Source organism: Oncorhynchus masou, chromosome 30 (assembly GCF_036934945.1).
Source record: "Oncorhynchus masou masou isolate Uvic2021 chromosome 30, UVic_Omas_1.1, whole genome shotgun sequence".
In the NCBI taxonomy this organism is placed as follows: domain Eukaryota; kingdom Metazoa; phylum Chordata; class Actinopteri; order Salmoniformes; family Salmonidae; genus Oncorhynchus; species Oncorhynchus masou.
In genome coordinates, this window is record NC_088241.1 from 11,294,865 (window position 1) to 11,316,146 (window position 21,282).

The window sequence follows — 21,282 nt, forward strand, 5'->3', positions numbered from 1 at the left end:
GGTGAAGTGAGATGAGTCCTGACAGTCCAGTGCAGTAAAGTGCCACACACATAGTGTGGGTGAAGTGAGATGAGTCCTGACAGTCCAGTGCAGTAAAGGGGTGCCACACACATAGTGTGGGTGAAGTGAGATGAGTCCTGACAGTCCAGTGCAGTAAAGGGGGTGCCACACACATAGTGTGGGTGAAGTGAGATGAGTCCTGACAGTCCAGTGCAGTAAAGGGGGTGCCACACACATAGTGTGGGTGAAGTGAGATGAGTCCTGACAGTCCAGTGCAGTAAAGGGGGTGCCACACACATAGTGTGGGTGAAGTGAGATGAGTCCTGACAGTCCAGTGCAGTAAAGGGGGTGCCACACACATAGTGTGGGTGAAGTGAGATGAGTCCTGACAGTCCAGTGCAGTAAAGGGGGTGCCACACACATAGTGTGGGTGAAGTGAGATGAGTCCTGACAGTCCAGTGCAGTAAAGGGGTGCCACACACATAGTGTGGGTGTAGTGAGATGAGTCCTGACAGTCCAGTGCAGTAAAGGGGTGCCACACACATAGTGTGGGTGAAGTGAGATGAGTCCTGACAGTCCAGTGCAGTAAAGGGGGTGCCACACACATAGTGTGGGTGAAGTGAGATGAGTCCTGACAGTCCAGTGCAGTAAAGGGGTGCCACACACATAGTGTGGGTGTAGTGAGATGAGTCCTGACAGTCCAGTGCAGTAAAGGGGGGTGCCACACACATAGTGTGGGTGAAGTGAGATGAGTCCTGACAGTCCAGTGCAGTAAAGGGGGTGCCACACACATAGTGTGGGTGAAGTGAGATGAGTCCTGACAGTCCAGTGCAGTAAAGGGGGTGCCACACATAGTGTGGGTGAAGTGAGATGAGTCCTGACAGTCCAGTGCAGTAAAGGGGGTGCCACACACATAGTGTGGGTGAAGTGAGATGAGTCCTGACAGTCCAGTGCAGTAAAGGGGTGCCACAACATAGTGTGGGTGAAGTGAGACGGTGCAGTAAAGGGGGTGCCACACACATAGTGTGGGTGTAGTGAGATGAGTCCTGACAGTCCAGTGCAGTAAAGGGGGTGCCACACACATAGTGTGGGTGTAGTGAGATGAGTCCTGACAGTCCAGTGCAGTAAAGGGGTGCCACACACATAGTGTGGGTGAAGTGAGATGAGTCCTGACAGTCCAGTGCAGTAAAGGGGGTGCCACACACATAGTGTGGGTGAAGTGAGATGAGTCCTGACAGTCCAGTGCAGTAAAGGGGTGCCACACACATAGTGTGGGTGAAGTGAGATGAGTCCTGACAGTCCAGTGCAGTAAAGGGGGTGCCACACACATAGTGTGGGTGTAGTGAGATGAGTCCTGACAGTCCAGTGCAGTAAAGTGCCACACACATAGTGTGGGTGAAGTGAGATGAGTCCTGACAGTCCAGTGCAGTAAAGGGGGTGCCACACACATAGTGTGGGTGAAGTGAGATGAGTCCTGACAGTCCAGTGCAGTAAAGGGGGTGCCACACACATAGTGTGGGTGTAGTGAGATGAGTCCTGACAGTCCAGTGCAGTAAAGGGGTGCCACACACATAGTGTGGGTGAAGTGAGATGAGTCCTGACAGTCCAGTGCAGTAAAGGGGGTGCCACACACATAGTGTGGGTGAAGTGAGATGAGTCCTGACAGTCCAGTGCAGTAAAGGGGTGCCACACACATAGTGTGGGTGAAGTGAGATGAGTCCTGACAGTCCAGTGCAGTAAAGGGGTGCCACACACATAGTGTGGGTGAAGTGAGATGAGTCCTGACAGTCCAGTGCAGTAAAGGGGTGCCACACACATAGTGTGGGTGAAGTGAGATGAGTCCTGACAGTCCAGTGCAGTAAAGGGGGTGCCACACACATAGTGTGGGTGAAGTGAGATGAGTCCTGACAGTCCAGTGCAGTAAAGGGGGTGCCACACACATAGTGTGGGTGTAGTGAGATGAGTCCTGACAGTCCAGTGCAGTAAAGGGGTGCCACACACATAGTGTGGGTGTAGTGAGATGAGTCCTGACAGTCCAGTGCAGTAAAGGGGGTGCCACACACATAGTGTGGGTGAAGTGAGATGAGTCCTGACAGTCCAGTGCAGTAAAGGGGGTGCCACACACATAGTGTGGGTGAAGTGAGATGAGTCCTGACAGTCCAGTGCAGTAAAGGGGGTGCCACACACATAGTGTGGGTGAAGTGAGATGAGTCCTGACAGTCCAGTGCAGTAAGGGGGTGCCACACACATAGTGTGGGTGAAGTGAGATGAGTCCTGACAGTCCAGTGCAGTAAAGGGGTGCCACACACATAGTGTGGGTGAAGTGAGATGAGTCCTGACAGTCCAGTGCAGTAAAGGGGTGCCACACACATAGTGTGGGTGAAGTGAGATGAGTCCTGACAGTCCAGTGCAGTAAAGGGGGTGCCACACACATAGTGTGGGTGTAGTGAGATGAGTCCTGACAGTCCAGTGCAGTAAAGGGGGTGCCACACACATAGTGTGGGTGAAGTGAGATGAGTCCTGACAGTCCAGTGCAGTAAAGGGGGTGTCACACACATAGTGTGGGTGAAGTGAGATGAGTCCTGACAGTCCAGTGCAGTAAAGGGGGTGCCACACACATAGTGTGGGTGAAGTGAGATGAGTCCTGACAGTCCAGTGCAGTAAAGGGGGTGCCACACACATAGCGTGGGTGAAGTGAGATGTTGAAATGTTGCAGTTTCTGAAGTCCAATGTGGTTACAGTATTACAGTGATAAAGAGAAGGGGTTTTAGCCTCCCTTCTCCAACCCAGCTCTGAGTGGACTAGACATATAGCCGACCCCCTGTGATCTCTCCTCCCCCTCTCTTCTCCCTCCACCCCCCCCTCACCCCCTTTCACCCCCTCCTCCCTCCTGCGTACCATTTGATCTCAGCTCTCAGGAACATAAATTAGATTTTAAGTCTTTAAGAGGAGCTTTTCCAATTAAAAAGAGCCCCACTCTGTCAGGCATACAAATGCTGCCCAGGCCAGCCTTGAATAGCGCAGACTACAGACATGAAGCCGCAGAGCAGAGAGCTATAGTGCGTGCGTGCGTGTGCAGAACCAGAGTGCTTAACTAGCAGAATCAAGCTTGGTGTGACTAAGACACAGCATCAGGAGAAATAATAGCCTTAAACACTCAACTGAATCTGGTGGTTTCCCCAGCAACGATAGATAATGAGCAAAAAGAGGAATTGGCTCCAAGGGCTCTCTGAGCGGAGCTACAGTTTAATATGTATGTTTATAATGAGCATCGGTTATACAGGATGTGGCTGAAATATATGTGAAATGATACGAGCAGCAATTTCAGTGAAATGTTTAAAATTCCAAACACGGAAATGAAACGTTTAAAATTGGAATAACGTCTAACATGATAGGCATACGACATGTGTTGGTGTTTACAATGACCTTCAACAAAGGTTAGTATATATACTGTCTAGATGAAAGTCAAAGCAAATGGAATAGGATTCAAGACTCTACTGAGCTGGCTTTGAGTGCATCAAGACATTGAGGTCGTTCTGCAGAGGAGGAAAGGTGCATCCCTTTACCTGCCACTGTCTCTCTCTGTTATAAAGCTGTGCCCTGTTATGACGCTGTAGCCTTGAACTATACTTAAAGAGTTTCTTTGCAAAACACTCATTTTCAATTTTCTGAAATGTTGGTAAATTCGTTTTTATTGATTAAAGAACTTGTGAAAGAGATCGGTGGGTTTTTCTAATCTAATCATGCCATGGGGTTTTTCAATGACAGATATATAGTTGTTTGAAACCTATCACTTGATGGTTTCATATCAGAGAGAAAAATAAAGTGTTTTTGCAAAACGCTATATATCCGCTCAGATAACTAGTACCTGCTACAGTAGGTTTTACACAGTCAAATGTAACAAATAACTACATTTTTTAAAGAACTGTACAAATGATACATTTGTAACATCAATATTTGTTTTATAAATGAATCAATATAGCAACATGAGATCTATTATGTAAACTGTTAACATTTGACATTTAAGTCATTTAGCAGATGCTCTTATGCAGAGCGACTTGACCTTAAGAAAGCTAGGTGAGACAACCACATATCACAGTCAAATATACAGGATACAAACATTCCATTCTAGCTAAACAATGGATATATATTGTTTTGCAAAAAAAAAAACATTTTAATACACATCTAAAATCTACAAATAAAAAATCTGAGAACATAAATATTTGACACAAATAGTTGACACATGATTATACCCATAAGCAATCATTTCTGATGAAAAAAACACATATGTGAAAAATTGGTGGATAAAGCGTTTTGAAATAAACTCTTCACTTACTCTATAGACATGGCAATGTCAATCGTTGCTTTATTTCCAGCTTTACTTTCATCCATCTTCCTTTCTCTCTCTCGCTATCTCTCTTCCTTTCTCTCTCTCGCTATCTCTCTTCCTTTCTCTCTCTCGCTATCTCTCTTCCTTTCTCTCTCGCTATCTCTCTTCCTTTCTCTCTCTCGCTATCTCTCTTCCTTTCTCTCTCTCTTTCTCCCTTGCTTTCTCTCTCTCATATATATACATATATATATACTTCCTCTCTCTCATATATATATATATATACTTTCTGTCTCTCATATATATACATCTTCTTCCCTGTCCCTCTTTCTCTATCCCTCTCCCTCTCTCTCTCTTTCTTCCTTTCCTTCTCTCTCTCTCTTTCTCTTTCTTTCTTCTTTTCCTTCTCTCTCTCTCTTTCTCTTTCTTCTTTCCTTCTCTCTCTCTCTCTCTTTCTCTTTCTTCTTTTCCTTCTCTTTCTTCTTTTCCCTCTCTCTCTCTCTCTCTCTCTCTCTCTCTCTCTCTCTCGCCTTCCCTCTACCCGCCTCTCTATGAGCTCTCGTCAGTGTTGGATCTACAGTAACTCTGGCTCTAGAGATCTGCGACTGTCGCTGTGTTTAATCAGGGTGCAGCACATGGCTGGGAGCAGTGCACTGTGGGTAACTGATGTAACGATGGCTCGTGACGCTGACTGGAGTTGAGTCGGTCTGAGACCAGCAGCTCATTACAGATGCAACGTCACTCCCAGAAACACTTAAAAGACAGGGACATTTTGAAAAGGAGAAGGATGATGAGAAAATGACAGGGAGGATGAGGAAAGGAGAGGGAGGATGAGGAAAGGAGAGGGAGGATGAGGAAAGGAGTGGGATGATGAGGAAAGGAGGGGAAGGATGAGGAAAGGAGAGGGAAGATGAGGATGAGGAAAGGAGAGAAAGGATGAGGAAAGGAGAGGGAAGATGAGGATGAGGAAAGGAGAGGAGGGATGAGGAAAGGAGAGGGAGGATGAGGAAAGGAGATTTAGGATAAGGAAAGGAGTAGGAGGATGAGGAAAGGAGAGGGAGGGGGGATTATAAGAGTTAGATATAGAGTCAGATGCTTAACATAGAGATTTTTCACATTTCAGACTGAGAGTAGAAGTTTGATAGTGGGAGAGAGTAACATGGCTCATAGTTCTCAGGGGAACAATGGGATGATATGTGGAGCTGGCAGCAGTCCCTGGAGGAGAGGAGATCAAGTCAGTTGTGTGTGTCTTTCACATTTAACCCAACCCCTCTGAATCAGAGCAGTGCGTTGGGCTGCCTTAATCCGCTGTTGGGGGTTAACTGCATCACTCAAGGGCAGAATGGTTACTGGCCCAACGCTCTTAACCACTAGGCTACCTGCCGATCCTGAGGGAGAGGAGAGGGTGTTGAGGAGAGGGAAACAGGAAAGGGGATAGAGGAGAAGAGAGGAGTGGGGTGGATGGAGGAGAGGGTGATGGTGAAAAGGAGAAGGGGAATAGAGGAGAGGAGAGGAGAGGAGAGGAGAGGAGAGGAGAGGAGAGGAGAGGAGAGGAGAGGAGAGGAGAGGAGAGGAGAGGAGAGGAGAGGAGAGTGTCAGAATGGGGGGATGGGGGATTGGGGGAGGACGAAATGCCAGCCCTGTTTCCAAAATCTAGATTATCACTCTGTTTCCGTAGTAACCCATCTCCAGGGACACCTGTCTATGCTGATACCTGGCGGCGATACCGTGGGGCACATAGTTATTAATGCAGCCCCGTGTCTGTGCACACTTACGTGACAGCGGCTACGCTTCCACACAAACACACACACACACACACACACACACACACACACACACACACACACACACACACGCTATAAAACACACACCTGCATACACAAACCCACACACACCACCAGCATGCTACACACAGCCACCACAGCGCCAACAACAAATGACAGCAGCTCAGCCAGAACACAAAATGGACACACATACTACTTTATTTATAAATCTAAGTTTTAAGTGGGCTATGGTCTGCTTCCACTGATTGGACTAAAGAATAGGATTTCTAACCAATCAGATTCAAGATGTTTCAATAAATGTTGTGGTATAATCTAGTAAAAGCTTGTGAAATGGTAATCCAATAGGAAGACCTAAAACCACACAGTGTGTGCTTTGCAGAGGTATTGAATAGGATAAAGGATGAGAATGGTCTAGTTTTGCGGCATCTCAGCAGCAGTAGAGCCTCTGGCCTTGGTATAAGAGGGGGGCACTGCTTGTCCCTGCCAGCTACCACACATGCCAACCAGCTGCCAGAATAATGCCCACGCATACTCCACTTCCAAATTCCTCTCCCCGCATGTGGACAGATGCAGCGCCAAATCCCAAATCCACGACCCTCAGCCACAAAAAGAACGAGCTGGCCTGAAATACAGAGAGAGGCAGACGGCCGCAGCTTAGATGGAGGAGCTTCATCTGTGGGGTGGAGAAATTAAGTTCAAATGGGGTTCATTACAAAACCAAGACTGAAGAGGATGCCAATATCTGCTAAAGAAATATCGCTCACTCCCATATAGTAGCTCCCACTTCTATTGGAGGGTTGTCATAGTACTGGAATAAAACGTGTCTTATCCCAGGGTCTGTCCAGGGACTGTCCAGGGTCTGTCCAGAGTCTGTCCAGGGTCTGTCCAGAGACTGTCCAGGGTCTGTCCAGGGACTGTCCAGGGTCTGTCCAGAGACTGTCCAGGGTCTGTCCAGGGTCTGTCCAGGGACTGTCCAGGGTCTGTCCAGGGACTGTCCAGGGTCTGTCCAGAGACTGTCCAGGGTCTGTCCAGGGTCTGTCCAGGGACTGTCCAGGGTCTGTCCAGGGACTGTCCAGGGTCTGTCCAGGGTCTGTCCAGGGTCTGTCCAGTGACTGTCCAGGGACTGTCCAGGGTCTGTCCAGGGTCTGTCCAGGGACTGTCCAGGGTCTGTCCAGGGTCTGTCCAGGGACTGTCCAGGGTCTGTCCAGGGTCTGTCCAGGGACTGTCCAGGGTCTGTCCAGGGTCTGTCCAGTGACTGTCCAGGGACTGTCCAGGGACTGTCCAGGGTCTGTCCAGGGTCTGTCCAGGGACTGTCCAGGGTCTGTCCAGGGTCTGTCCATGGTCTGTCCAGGGTCTGTTCAGGGACTGTCCAGGGTCAGCTCCCCTGTTCAGGTGTGTTCAGGGCTTGTCCAGCAGCCTGCAAGCTGTCCAGGGTCAGCAGCAGCCATGTTCTCCGCCCCTAGCTGCAACTCAGGGAGATCACCCCGGAGATGCCATGGTGACGGCGTGATAGACAGGTCGATCAGGACAAGGCGCTGAGCCGAGGGGACGGCTAAGAGAGCACAGAATAATTATTCTCTCAATCTCTCCACACTGTTCTCTCTCTCTCTTTCTCTTTCTCTCTCTCTCTCTCCCCCTCTCTCTCTCTCTCTCTCTCTCTCCTCTCTCCTCTCCTCCATTTTCTCAATCTTTCTCCTTCTTCATTCAACCAGTCTCTTTCTCTCTGTCTCGATACTGTTTCTATGTCTGGTTTCATTCTTCACATCTGGAAGTGTTTCTGTCAGTCTTTCAGTCTGCTATATGATGTATGTGGCTGTTTGAGTGATGGTTGAGTAATGTGATTCCACATGTGTGTTTGACTGCTGTTATTGAGAAGTATTTCCCATGGCCGGACATGTAATGATAGCCTAGCTGCAAATCACAAAATGGCAACCCACCCAGTAGCACAGACGTGTCCATTTGAATTTGCCCTGGATCTATGTCTATCGTTCTTCATAGGATAGTATTGGTATGATTACCGATGGTGTGGTTGCTAGGTTTCCATTACAGGAACACCCTTTTATCCTCAAACCCCTGACTTAAACAAAACAGTGGCCAACTATATTCAAATCGTGGGGTTATGTATCTGCCCTGACCCAAAGAGAGAGCTGGTTAAAAAGTAATGCCTCCCCTCTCCAACTCAAGACAGGGAGATAAATTGTAGGATGTATGGTCATGCCTGGGTGTTTTGGGAATCTCCTCGAGATTAGCCTAGCCGCCTCAGAGTGAAACAGACAGAAGCTAAAGCAATTAGCAAGCAGGCGAAATTATGCTAATGAACCTGTAGGGCTTGTTAGGTCATTTTCATTATGCGTGTTAAGCCGTGACAGAGCAGGACTTCCTTCTCCAAAGGAAGATTAATTGTAGCATAAAGGAATGAGGTGCAGAATTCAGCTTTACCATTCAGCATTGCAGCACACAAACAAATCTAGAAAAAAATTGAAGAAGGAGAAAAAATCACATCTTGGGGTGAAAAATTTGGCAGTTTGATCATTATCCTCTTTGGCACTGGGGTTTGTTTCTGAGGTTTTACAGGCGACAGGAATCTTTCGTGAGTCACAGCCAAATAAGGCAGGCACCGAGATCAATTTAAGCCGAAATAACAAGGCTGTAGCCAAGCTAGGTGGGAGAGGACCACCTCTCTCTAATCTCTCAGAGTGCTCTGTTCTGCAGATCAAACAGCAGGAGAGGAACAGGGATTAAATCACACAGAAAAGTCAAATCCAACGTGTTAAAAGTTGTTTTAAAAACCTGGTGCTTGGACCAGGATTTGTCTACCTCTTCACCCTTTTTGGTGGATATGACTTTGCCTGTTCTCCATCTACTCTCCATTCTTTCCAACATATATCCATCCATACACAAACACACATAGTGTTTCAAACAATAAACTTTGAAAGCAGTGGGCCCAAAACAAAGAGCTGTATAAAAATAGCTGAGTCTTTGTATTGCTCTGGGTGTAATCTGTCACGATCGCCAGTCCATAAGTTACATCAGCGGTTCAGTACTTAAGGACACAAGACTGTAAATACAGCTCACAAATGAAGCCGTTAATCAAACGTTTACGGAACCTTTCGCCATGTCAATATGCATTAGCTGCTGACTGATTGCCATTTGTCTAATGAATCAATCCCCGCCTTCCAACTACGCCATTAATTCCCTGATGAGCGGGGTCAGAGCACAGTACCTCCCCTGGAATAAATCTTCTGATGCCTCTGATCCAAAAACAACAGTCTTATGAAGTAAGACTCATCCAGCCTTATAGACTACATAAGGAACAGATGGGAACACAAACAGCTGATAGAGGGCTTTGCAGTTGTCCTTTCCACTACATATAGTCTATTGATCTGAGAGAGCTAATTTATGTACATGTGTGTGGAGGGCGAAGCACCAAGTCAGTTGATTCCTTAGGTTTCAATTGACTATGTGTCAGAGAAATACATCAACTGCCACCAGTCTATTGGAGGCCTCCAGAGAGAAGCACCACCAACTGACCCACTAATCCAACAGAAGACTGTTACAAAGAGGCAAACAGGTCTAAGATACAGTACAACCCTGGAACTAACTCCTCAGCAAGGAAGCTCTCTATCCTCCAGTGGCAAGCCACAGCTATCAACCCCCAGCCAGCATCCGCTTCCCTCCAACTGGAATATGACAAGTCAGTCCAGCCATATGTTACTTTTAGCACCTTAACAGTTGTGTTGGAATGAATCTGGAACCCTAATTCCAGTCATCTCTCTCCCTTTCTCTCCATCTCTCTCACGCTCGCTCTCTCACCCTCCCTGTCCTCCCTCTCTCCTTGTCTCTGGTGAGTTCATATTTTGGCAGTGCTTCCAGATAAGAGAGAGTAGCGGTGTAGCAGGACTGCTGCAGAACAGTCATTACTGGCTGTGTGCTGTTATCAGAGAGGGGTTGGATCCATGCAACAGGAGCCACGTTATCACACAGGGCTCAGAGCCCAGGGACCCAGGAGGTTGTGTGTTTCAGTCCTCTGGGACAGGCCGGATGCTCACAGGAAGGTGATGCTCACAGCATGGCTGTTTCACTAACGGCTAATGCATTAGCAACAGTCACACACAGAGAAAGCATAGTCTACGTCCAAACAACATTCCTGCCTTACTCCATCAAACGTCTAATGTGATATTTAAAATGGTGGAATGGATTTCTCTGCCACACAGCAGTAACACTTTCAGCACAAGTCTCTATTCCATAGTAATAATTACATTTACATTTAAGTCATTTAGCAGACGCTCTTATCCAGAGCGACTTACAAATATACGTAACTTTGCAGAAGAGCAGAGCAACAAAGAGTTATAGACATACAGCCCAATCATAGTAGCTTCTGCGTCCGAAATGGACTAAAAGCTTACAAATCCAGAGCGACTTACAAATATACGTAACTTTGCAGAAGAGCAGAGCAACAAAGAGTTATAGACATACAGCCCAATCATAGTAGCTTCTGCGTCCGAAATGGACTAAAAGCTATAGGGAACAGAGGTCAGCAAATAGGGCGCTATTTCCGATTGGCCTCATACTGTAGCTGTAGTGATGACTCACCGTCATGAAGCCGTCCAGTAGGCCAGAGTCAGGTTTGGGCGGGGCCTGCAGGCGTTCCATGGACCACTTCTCTATGATGGAGGCCACTTGGCTGTTCTCCGTATTCAGGATCCTAAAGCCAGTCATGTTCACCCCACTGTAACGGTAGGCCTCCACGTCCAGCGCAAACAGGTCCTGACAGGGAAGAGTTAAGAGTCAGGAAAGTAGGAAAAGAACATACATATATATAATACGCTAAAGAGGTGTTATAACTGTGTTATAAACTAAGCTAAACAAAGCCATTTTTTCCAGTAGGAACAAAAAGGATTAAGTATAGACTAACAATTAAATAAGAATGTTGATTGTGAATATGCAAGGACATGGTAGCAAAGTGAGTTAATGTGTGGTGTCTGAGTGCTGTCCTCTGCTGGAGCTAACACTGGAGTATAAAGTCCAATCTGGCAGAAAATGGTGGGAGAATTAAGCTCTCAGCACTGCGTCCCCTCTCTGCCAAACTCAACATTGGAACATGTTCGAACGTCTTCCTGTCTGTTCCGTCTCCTCAGTCCTTCCCCAACTCCTCATCTTCAATCATTTTCACTTATCTCATTTCATACATCCTGCAAATGGCTTCGCCAGACTTAATTGCGTTCATTGTGATACACTGAATGGCTTCTATAAAGAGAATGTGGACATTTAGATCTTTCATTTTAAAAAGTACTGGAAGAATGTATTTTTTCTTGATGAAAAGCTCTGGCAGAGAAGAAAACGGAAGGTTTTATTTCAAAGGATTTTAATATTCTGGCTGGGGGAGGGGGCAGGAGTGTTTTGATCTTAACTCTCGCTACTGTTAGATGAATGTGATATGGCTTTAACAGGAGTAAGACTTGAATAATGTTTCTGACCTGACAACGGGACAGGGAGTGAATATGAGAGAGAGGGAGTCAGGGAGAATGTAGAGGGTGTGTGTGTGTGTGTGTGTGTGTGTGTGTGTGTGTGTGTGTGTGTGTGTGTGTGTGTGTGTGTGTGTGTGTGTGTGTGTGTGTGTGTGTGTGTGTGTGTGTGCGTGCGTGCGTGCGTGATAATCTCTGCAGAAAGAGAGAAATAGAGCAGCCCTCCGAAGTAGGCCAAGGGCCATGTCAGTTACACAACCATGGGGTGTCAGAACAGAAAAGCTATCTGACCCCCCCCGCTCCTCTCTTTCTCTCTCTCCCTCTCTCTCTCCCCCTCTCTCTCTCTCTCTCTCTCTATCTCTTTCTCTCTCTCTTGCTCAGTCCCTATCTCTCTCTTTCAAGAGAGAAATGATAGTTGACACTCTCTTCTCTGTCACATTTCCCTGTTCTCCTCCAGGGAAAAGTAGGGAGGCTGTCATTCACGTTCACATTCAATGTTCTTGTTGCCCTCAATCATCACAGCACATGAGCTAGGTCAGTCTGATAGCACTTTCTTTCTCACACCTAAGACATAAAAGAGATTGTTGCTTTACTTTTGATGCATGAACATTTCACATTTCAGGACTTTTGATTGGCTGTTAGTCAGTTTGAGGGAAAACATGAAGATTGAAGAGTGTCTCTGTTTTGCTCACACCTTCACTGTGTCAGAAGTTTCCAGATGGATACAATAGTTAGACAAGCAAAATGATGGGGAAGCATCTCGGCAGGCAGTGAAACATATGGCTGTACTTTACTCACCAGTGTGGTGAAGATGTAGTGATAGTACTCTGTCATCATCCCCATAGCAAGAGCCTAGAGAGAGAGAGAGGGGGGGACATTTGTGAATGCTGAATGTGTGAACCTACAGTTTACATTTTGCAGTGTGTGTGTGTGTGTGTGTGTGTGTGTGTGTGTGTACAGAGTTATGTGTATTTCTGCGTATAAAATATACGCCTATAAAATATATAAACCTCACATCCACTCTCTAAGCCTGCTGTAACCATCTTCTCCTCCCTCCATCCTCTCCCTCCCCTCTATCCATCCATCCATTTGCCCTTCAACAGTGAGGGCTCACATCACTCTCTAATGACGGCAATTAAGCAGACCTAAAGGCCAGGATACACCCTCCTCAGGGATAGAGAGGTAATGCTGTGAGTGAGGAGGATGATTCTACTTCATTATCTGCCTATGTGAATATATTGTAAGCTGATCCCTATCAGAAGTGAGAAAAGAGAAAATAGTTGGAGCTCTATCTCTCTCTCTCTATCTCTCTCTCTATCTCTCTCTCTCCCCCCTCTCTCTCTCTCTCTCTCTCTCCCCCTCTCTCTCCCCCGCTCTCTCTCTCACAAAAACACACTCTCTCTCTCTGTCTCTCTCTCTCTTTCTCTCCCTCTCTCACTCTCTGTCTCTCTCTGTCTCTCTCTCACACACACTCACTCTCTCTGTCTCTCTCCCTCTCTCACTCTGTCTCTCTCAGTCTCTCTCTCTCACACACACACACTCACTCTCTCTGTCTCTCTCTCTCTGTCTCTCCCTCTCTCACTCTCTCTCTCTGTCTCTATCAATTCAATTCAATTCAAGGGCTTTATTGGCATGGGAAACATGTGTTAACATTGCCAAAGCAAGTAAGGTAGATAATATATAAAGTGAAATAAACAATAAAAATTAACAGTAGATATCACACATACAGAAGTTTCAAAACAATAAAGACATTACAAATGTCATATTATATATATATATACAGTGTTTTTACAATGTACAAATGGTTAAGGACACAGGATAAAATAAATAAGCATAAATATGGGTTGTATTTACAATGGTGCGTGTTCTTCACTGGTTGCCCTTTTCTCGTGGCAACAGGTCACAAATCTTGCTGCTCTGATGGCACACTGTGGAATTTCACCCAGTAGATATGGGAGTTTTTCAAAATTGGATTTGTTTTTGAATTCTTTGTGGATCTGTGTAATCTGAGGGAAATATGTCTCTCTAATATGGTCATACATTGGGCAGGAGGTTAGGAAGTGATGCTCAGTTTCCACCTCATTTTGTGGGCAGTGAGCACATAGCCTGTCTTCTCTTGAGAGCCATGTCTGCCTACAGCGGCCTTTCTCAATAGCAAGGCTATGCTCGCTGAGTCTGTACATAGTCAAAGCTTTCCTTAATTTTGGGTCAGTCACAGTGGTAAGGTATTCTGCCGCTGTGTACTCTCTGTGTAGGGCCAAATAGCATTCTAGTTTGCTCTGTTTTGTTGGTAATTCTTTCCAATGTGTCAAGTAATTATCTTTTTGTTTTCTCATGATTTGGTTGGGTCTAATTGTGCTGCTGTCATGGGGCTCTGTGGGGTGTGTTTGTGAACAGAGCCCCAGGACCAGCTTGCTTAGGGGACTCTTCTCCAGGTTCATCTCTCTGTAGGTGATGGCTTTGTTGTGGAAGGTTTGGGAATCGCTTCCTTTTAGGTGGTTATAGAATTTAACAGCTCTTTTCTGGATTTTGATAATTAGTGGGTATCGGCCTAATTCTGCTCTGCATGCATTATTTGGTGTTCTACGTTGTACACGGAGGATATTTTTGCAGAATTCTGCGTGCAGAGTCTCAATTTGGTGTTTGTCCCATTTTGTGAAGTCTTGGTTGGTGAGCGGACCCCAGACCTCACAACCATAAAGGGCAATGGGCTCTATGACTGATTCAAGTATTTTTAGCCAAATCCTAATTGGTATGTTGAGATTTATGTTCCTTTTGATGGCATAGAATGCCCTTCTTGCCTTGTCTCTCAGATCGTTCACAGCTTTGTGGAAGTTACCTGATGTTACCTGATCTTACGCTGATGTTTAGGCCAAGGTATGTATAGTTTTTTGTGTGCTCTAGGGCAACAGTGTCTAGATGGAATTTGTATTTGTGGTCCTGGTGACTGGACCTTTTTTGGAACACCATTATTTTGGTCTTACTGAGATTTACTGTCAGGGCCCAGGTCTGACAGAATCTGTGCATAAGATCTAGGTGCTGCTGTAGGCCCTCCTTGGTTGGTGACAGAAGCACCAGATCATCAGCAAACAGCAGACATTTGACTTCAGATTCTAGTAGGGTGAGGCCGGGTGCTGCAGACTTTTCTAGTGCCCGCGCCAGTTCGTTGATATATATGTTGAAGAGGGTGGGGCTTAAGCTGCATCCCTGTCTAACCCCACGACCATGTGTGAAGAAATTTGTGTGTTTTTTGCCAATTTTAACCGCACACTTGTTGTTTGTGTACATGGATTTTATGATGTCGTATGTTTTACCCCCAACACCACTTTCCATCAGTTTGTATAGCAGACCCTCATGCCAAATTGAGTCGAAGGCTTTTTTGAAATCAACAAAGCATGAGAAGACTTTGCCTTTGTTTTGGTTTGTTTGGTTGTCAATTAGGGTGTGCAGGGTGAATACATGGTCTGTTGTACGGTAATTTGGTAAAAAGCCAATTTGACATTTGCTCAGTACATTGTTTTCATTGAGGAAGTGTACGAGTCTGCTGTTAATGATAATGCAGAGGATTTTCCCAAGGTTACTGTTGACGCATATTCCACAGTAGTTATTGGGGTCAAATTTGTCTCCATTTTTGTGGATTGGGGTGATCAGTCCTTGGTTCCAAATATTAGGGAAGATGCCAGAGCTAAGGATGATGTTAAAGAGTTTTAGTATAGCCAATTGGAATTTGTTGTCTGTATATTTGATCATTTCATTGAGGATACCATCAACACCACAGGCCTTTTTGGGTTGGAGGGTTTTTATTTTGTCCTGTAACTCATTCAATGTAATTGGAGAATCCAGTGGGTTCTGGTAGTCTTTAATAGTTGATTCTAAGATCTGTATTTGATCATGTATATGTTTTTGCTCTTTATTCTTTGTTATAGAGCCAAAAAGATTGGAGAAGTGGTTTACCCATACATCTCCATTTTGGATAGATAATTCTTTGTGTTGTTGTTTGTTTAGTGTTTTCCAATTTTCCCAGAAGTGGTTAGAGTCTATGGATTCTTCAATTACATTGAGCTGATTTCTGACATGCTGTTCCTTCTTTTTCCGTAGTGTATTTCTGTATTGTTTTAGTGATTCACCATAGTGAAGGCGTAGACTCAGGTTTTCCGGGTCTCTATGTTTTTGGTTGGACAGGTTTCTCAATTTCTTTCTTAGATTTTTGCATTCTTCATCAAACCATTTGCCATTGTTGTTAATTTTCTTCGGTTTTCTATTTGAGATTTTTAGATTTGATAGGGAAGCTGAGAAGTCAAATATACTGTTAAGATTTTCTACTGCCAAGTTTACACCTTCACTATTACAGTGGAACGTTTTACCCAGGAAATTGTCTAAAAGGGATTGAATTTGTTGTTGCCTAATTGTTTTTTGGTAGGTTTCCAAACTGCATTCCTTCCATCTATAGCATTTCTTAATGTTACTCAGTTCCTTTGGCTTTGATGCCTCATGATTGAGTATTGCTCTGTTTAGGTAGACTGTGATTTTGCTGTGGTCTGATAGGGGTGTCAGTGGGCTGACTGTGAACGCTCTGAGAGACTCTGGGTTGAGGTCAGTGATAAAGTAGTCTACAGTACTACTGCCAAGAGATGAGCTATAGGTGTACCTACCATAGGAGTCCCCTCGAAGCCTACCATTGACTATGTACATACCCAGCGTGCGACAGAGCTGCAAGAGTTGTGACCCGTTTTTGTTGGTTATGTTGTCATAGTTGTGCCTAGGGGGCATACGGGGAGGGAATGCTGTCACCTCCAGGCAGGTGTTTGTCCCCCTGTGTGCTGAGGGTGTCAGGTTCTTGTCCGGTTCTGGCATTTAGGTCGCCACAGACTAGTACATGTCCCTGGGCCTGGAAATGATTGATTTCCCCCTCTAGGATGGAGAAGCTGTCTTCATTAAAATATGGAGATTCTAGTGGGGGGATATAGGTAGCACACAGGAGGACATTTTTCTCTGTTAGGATAATTTCCTTTTGAATTTCTAGCCAAATGTAGAATGTTCCTGTTTTGATTAATTTAATGGAGTGAGTTAGGTCTGCTCTATACCAAATTAGCATACCCCCTGAGTCCCTTCCCTGTTTCACACCTGGTAGTTTGGTGGATGGGACTACCAGCTCTCTGTAACCTAGAGGGCATCCAGTGGGTCTGACTCCTCTATACCAGGTTTCTTGCAGGATGACAATATCTGTATTACCGATTTCTTTGGTGAAGTCCGGGTTTCTGCTCTTCAGGCCAAAGGCAGATGACCTCAGGCCTTGGATATTCCAGGATGAAATAGTAAAGGCTTTTTGTTCCATAAAGTGTCCAATGTTGTTGGTCGTGGTTTGGCCTCAGGCCAGTAAGTGTGAGCAGAGCCTGCTGAGCATCTGGTACATGCCATTGGCTTGGGCGAGTGTGAGAGTGGGGGTTGGGACTGTTTGCCCGCTCACTACCTGGGCGTATGTGTGGCTTCCATGTTGAGGCCCTCTTTGCGGGGGTGGGGTGCATGGGGTGGGCAGGAGTGGCATAGGTCTGATCTGAGGGGGTCTAAATGGGGTGTGGGCATGGTTGACGTGGGGGGTGTTGATTGGTTGGGGTAGGGGTGTGGATGTGTCTGGGTGTGCGGTGGTCTGGATGTAATTCCTCTTGGCGTGGGTCCTCTATGTGTAGGTCCGGGGGGGTCCTGCAGGTCTGGGAGGGTGTCTCGCTGGTCTGGGTGGGGTGTGTATTGATCTGTTGCTCCTGTGTGAAGTGTTGGGGATACGTTTGAGAGCGATGTCCTTTAGAGTTCGGGCAAAGATGGGCACTGCTGCCTTGTAGAGGTGGACCTGGTCATAGAGGCTGTTCAAGTCCAGGGTGGAGTGGTGGGCCAGGAAAACGTTTGGTTTTGAGGCACAGTCACGGGAAATACTTGCGTTTACCCGCTGTATTGTGGCAGGGTGGAAGTCTTTTCGTGGTAGCAGGGTGGAGATAACCACTTGTGCGTTGGGGAAGGTAGAAGAAGCCTTTTCAATCACTCCCTTCAGTGCTGTGGCCACTCTTTCCTGCTGTGCCCTCAGGTCGTTTGTGCCTGTGTGTATTATTATGTGGCTGGGTGAGCCTAGTTTGGCCTCAGACAGAAGGTCTATGGCGCTATGGGTGTTTGGACACCAGAGTTTAGACACACTGTGTTTTGGGGAAAAAAAAATTTCTTCTATATATTTCCCATTTGAGTCCATAAGTAGTACAATCTGTGTCTTGTGTTTGTCCTCAGTGGGTGTGGGGAGGTTGTCAGAAGGGCTATCAGGGTGGCTGAGGGGGTGAGAGGGGTGCTCAGAGGGGGTGAGAGCCGCTGGGCTTGGGGTTCTTCATTTGTCTGTTCTGCTGTGATGTCGACTCTATGGTCAGGGTCTGGTGTGGACTGTTCTACTGTGGTGTCGAGACTTTTGTTGGGTGCTGAGGTGGGCTGTTCTGCTGGCTTCTCTGTGGGGGTGGCCACCTCTCTATTGGGTTGTTCTCTGTCACACGCCGTCCCCCTCAACCTCTCCTCCATCCCCCTCACCCTCTCCTCCATCCCCCTCAACCTCTCCTCCACCAGCAGTCTGATACTCTCCTCTAGTGCTCTGTTCTGTTCATCTTTCTCCTGTTGTATTTGTCTCACCACTGTCCAAAGTGCAGATATGTCTCAGTCCACCTCCAGCTCTCCTGGTCTGGTTAAGGGGCTGTTGTTGTGCTGAGCTGTTGTCTGGGTCTGTGCTGACTGAAGTGTAATCACCTGCTGTTCCAGCTCCACCTGCCTTATCTCCAGCTGGGTGAATTTGTCCTTCATTTCAATGAGGGAGTGGTAATCTGTGCTGGGAGGTTGACTCTCCGCTGGGGGTTGCTCGTCTGTGAGGTTTCTCTGTCTCTCTCTCTCTTTCTCTCCCTCTCTGTCTCTCTCTCTCTTTTCTCTCCCTCTCTCACTCTCTGTCTCTCTCTCCCTCTCTCTCTCTGTCTCTCTCTCCCTCTCTCTCTCTGTCTCTCTCTGTCTCTCTCAATTCAAATCAAGGGGCTTTATTGGCACGGGAAACATATGTTAACATTGCCAAAGCAGGTGAAATAGATAATAAACACAATTAACAATAAAAAATGAACCGTAAACATTACACTCACAGAAGTTCCAAAATAATAAAGACTTTTCAAATGTCATATTATGTATACATACAGTGTTGTGTCGATGTACAAATAGTTAAAGTACAAAAGGGAAAATAAATATGGGTTGTATTTACAATGGTGTTTGTTCTTCACTGTTCTTCACTGGTTGACATTTTCCTCTGATGGCACACTGTGGAATTTCACCCAGTGAAATACACTCTGTGAGTTTATCGAAATCAGGTTTGTTTTCAAATTCTTTGTGAATCTGTGTAATCTGAGGGAAATATGTATCTCTAATATGACCATACATTTGGCATGAGGTTAGGAAGTGAAGCTCAGTTTCCATCTCATTTTGTGGGCAGTGAGCACATAGCCTGTCTTCTCTTGAGAGCCATGTCTGCCTACGGCGGCCTAGCAAGGCTATGCTCACTGAGTCTGTACATAGTCAAAGATTTCCTTAAGTTTGGGTCAGTCACAGTGGTCAGGTATTCTGCCACTGTGTACTCTCTGTTTAGGGCCAAAAAGCATTCTAGTTTGCTCTGTTTTGTTGTTAATTCTTTCCAATGTGTCAAGTAATAATCTTTTTGTTTTCTCATGATTTGGATGGGTCGAATTGTGTTGCTGTCATGGGGCTCTGTGGGGTCTGTTTGTGGAGACTCTTCTCCATGTTCATCTCTCTGTAGGTGAGGTTATGGAAGGTTTCTTCTCTGGATTTTGATAATTAGCGGGTATGGGCCTAATTCTGCTCTGCTTGCATTATTTGGTGTTCTACATCGGATATTTTTGCAGAATTGCATGCAGATTGGCCCATTTTGTGAATTCTTGGTTGGTGAGCGGACCCCAGACCTCACAACCACAAAGAGCAATGGGTTCTATAAATGGTTCAAGTATTTTTTTGCCAGATCCTAATTGGTACTTCAAATTTTATGTTCCTTTTGATGGCATAGAATGCCCTTCTTGCCTTGTCTCTCAGATCGCTCATAGCTTTGTGGAAGTCACCTGTGTGGCTGATGTTTAGGCCAATGTATAGTTTTTATGTGCTCTAGGGCAACGGTGTCTAGATGGAATTTGTATTTGTGGTCCTGACGACTGGACCTTTTTTAGAAAACCATTATTTTGGTTTTACTGAGATTTACTGTCAGGGCCCAGGTCTGGCAGAATCTGTGCAGAAGATCTTGGTGCTGCTGTAGGCCCTCCTTGGTTGGTGACAGAAGCACCAGATCATCAACAAAGAGTACTCTTTCCCTCACTCTATCTTTGTATCTCTGTCTGTCTCTCTCTCTGTCTCTCTCTCTCTGTCTGTCTCTCTTTCCCTCACTCTATCTTTGTCTTTATCTCTGCCTCTCTCTCTCAGTCTCTCTCTCTGTCTCTCTCTTTCCTTCACTCTATCTCTGTCTCTCTTTCTGTCCCTCTGTCTCTCTCTTTCCCTCACTCTATCTCTGTCTCTCTCTCTTTCTCTCTCTCTATGTCCCTCTCTTTCTGTCTCTCTCTCGCTCTTTCCCTCACTCTATCTCTGTCTCTCTCTCTGTCTCTCTCTCTTTTCCTCACTCTCTCTGTCTCTCTCTCTGTTTCTCTCTTTCCCTCACTCTCTCTCTCTTTCCCTCACTTTCACTCTCTCTGTCTCTTTCCCTCACTCTATCTCTCTTTATCTCTGTCTCTATCTCTGTCTCTCTCTTTCCCTCACTCTCTCTCTATCTCTCTCTCTTTCCCTCACTCTCTCTCTCTCTGTCTCTCTCTGCCTCTCTTTCCCTCACTCTATCTGAATGTAGATGATATAACCGCAGACAGACAGATGACTGTGGTCATTACCTTGGTCTGTTCAGTGGTGGCCATGTTTTGCTAACAGAATTACAGACTCCTCACCTCTATGTCGCTATATGACCTGTTGTGGGGATATTATGTCTTATAGGGGAACATCTCAAGAAGTCCCTGTTATGGCAGCATTAAATCGTGGGTCTACTCTGTGTGTGTCTGTTAGGGCCTTTGGCTGAGTGCCCACCCTATTTAAGCTCTATAAATGTGGCTTGGTCTCCTAGGCAGCTGCGATTGGTGAGTCGTGCTGCAGTTCTCTGACAGCTTCGCTAAACCATTAGGAATCACAGATGATGATTGTGCAGGGAAATGGAGAGTGATTAAATGGGAAAGGGTCAGGCCAGTAATTGCTGCCGGTGTCAGGTGGGTACGGTAAGTATCCAGGTGGGTTGAACATACTCTAATCTACTCACCAATAATGCAGCTAGCATTACCCCTGGCCAATGAGGTTACACAGACAATAAGGGTGCAGAATGTAAATGATTGTATTTCCTTTTCCAATCAGATCACAACATTAAAACGTTCCTCTTCATTAGGTGGACCTGATGGAATTATCTGTTTCTTCTTCTTCAATCCTATTATACACTGCACTCTATCCGTGGACACCACAGAGGGATTGGGGAAATCTGCAGTAATTACAAACTCATCTTTTAGGGATCAGAAGAAAAGTGATCTTTTAGCACCTGCATATCATAAGCATTTGGCCACCTGCATATGAACTCTAGAGGAAGGCCTACAGAGGTTAGCATGAAGAATGTGATGCT

General features: G+C 45.9%; 1 protein-coding gene across 2 annotated transcripts in view; it reads right to left on the reverse strand.

Annotated features, from left to right (window-relative positions):
* LOC135522058 (glutamate receptor ionotropic, kainate 2-like) overlaps positions 1-21,282 on the reverse strand; it is a 276,893-nt gene that overhangs the window by 155,558 nt on the left and 100,053 nt on the right. For both annotated transcript variants that reach the window (XM_064947973.1, XM_064947974.1), the window contains exons 6-7: positions 12,375-12,428; positions 10,705-10,878 (exon numbers count right to left, since the gene is read on the reverse strand). In XM_064947973.1, coding sequence (XP_064804045.1) covers positions 10,705-10,878; positions 12,375-12,428 — 228 coding nt within the window. The remainder of the gene's footprint in view (positions 1-10,704; positions 10,879-12,374; positions 12,429-21,282) is intronic.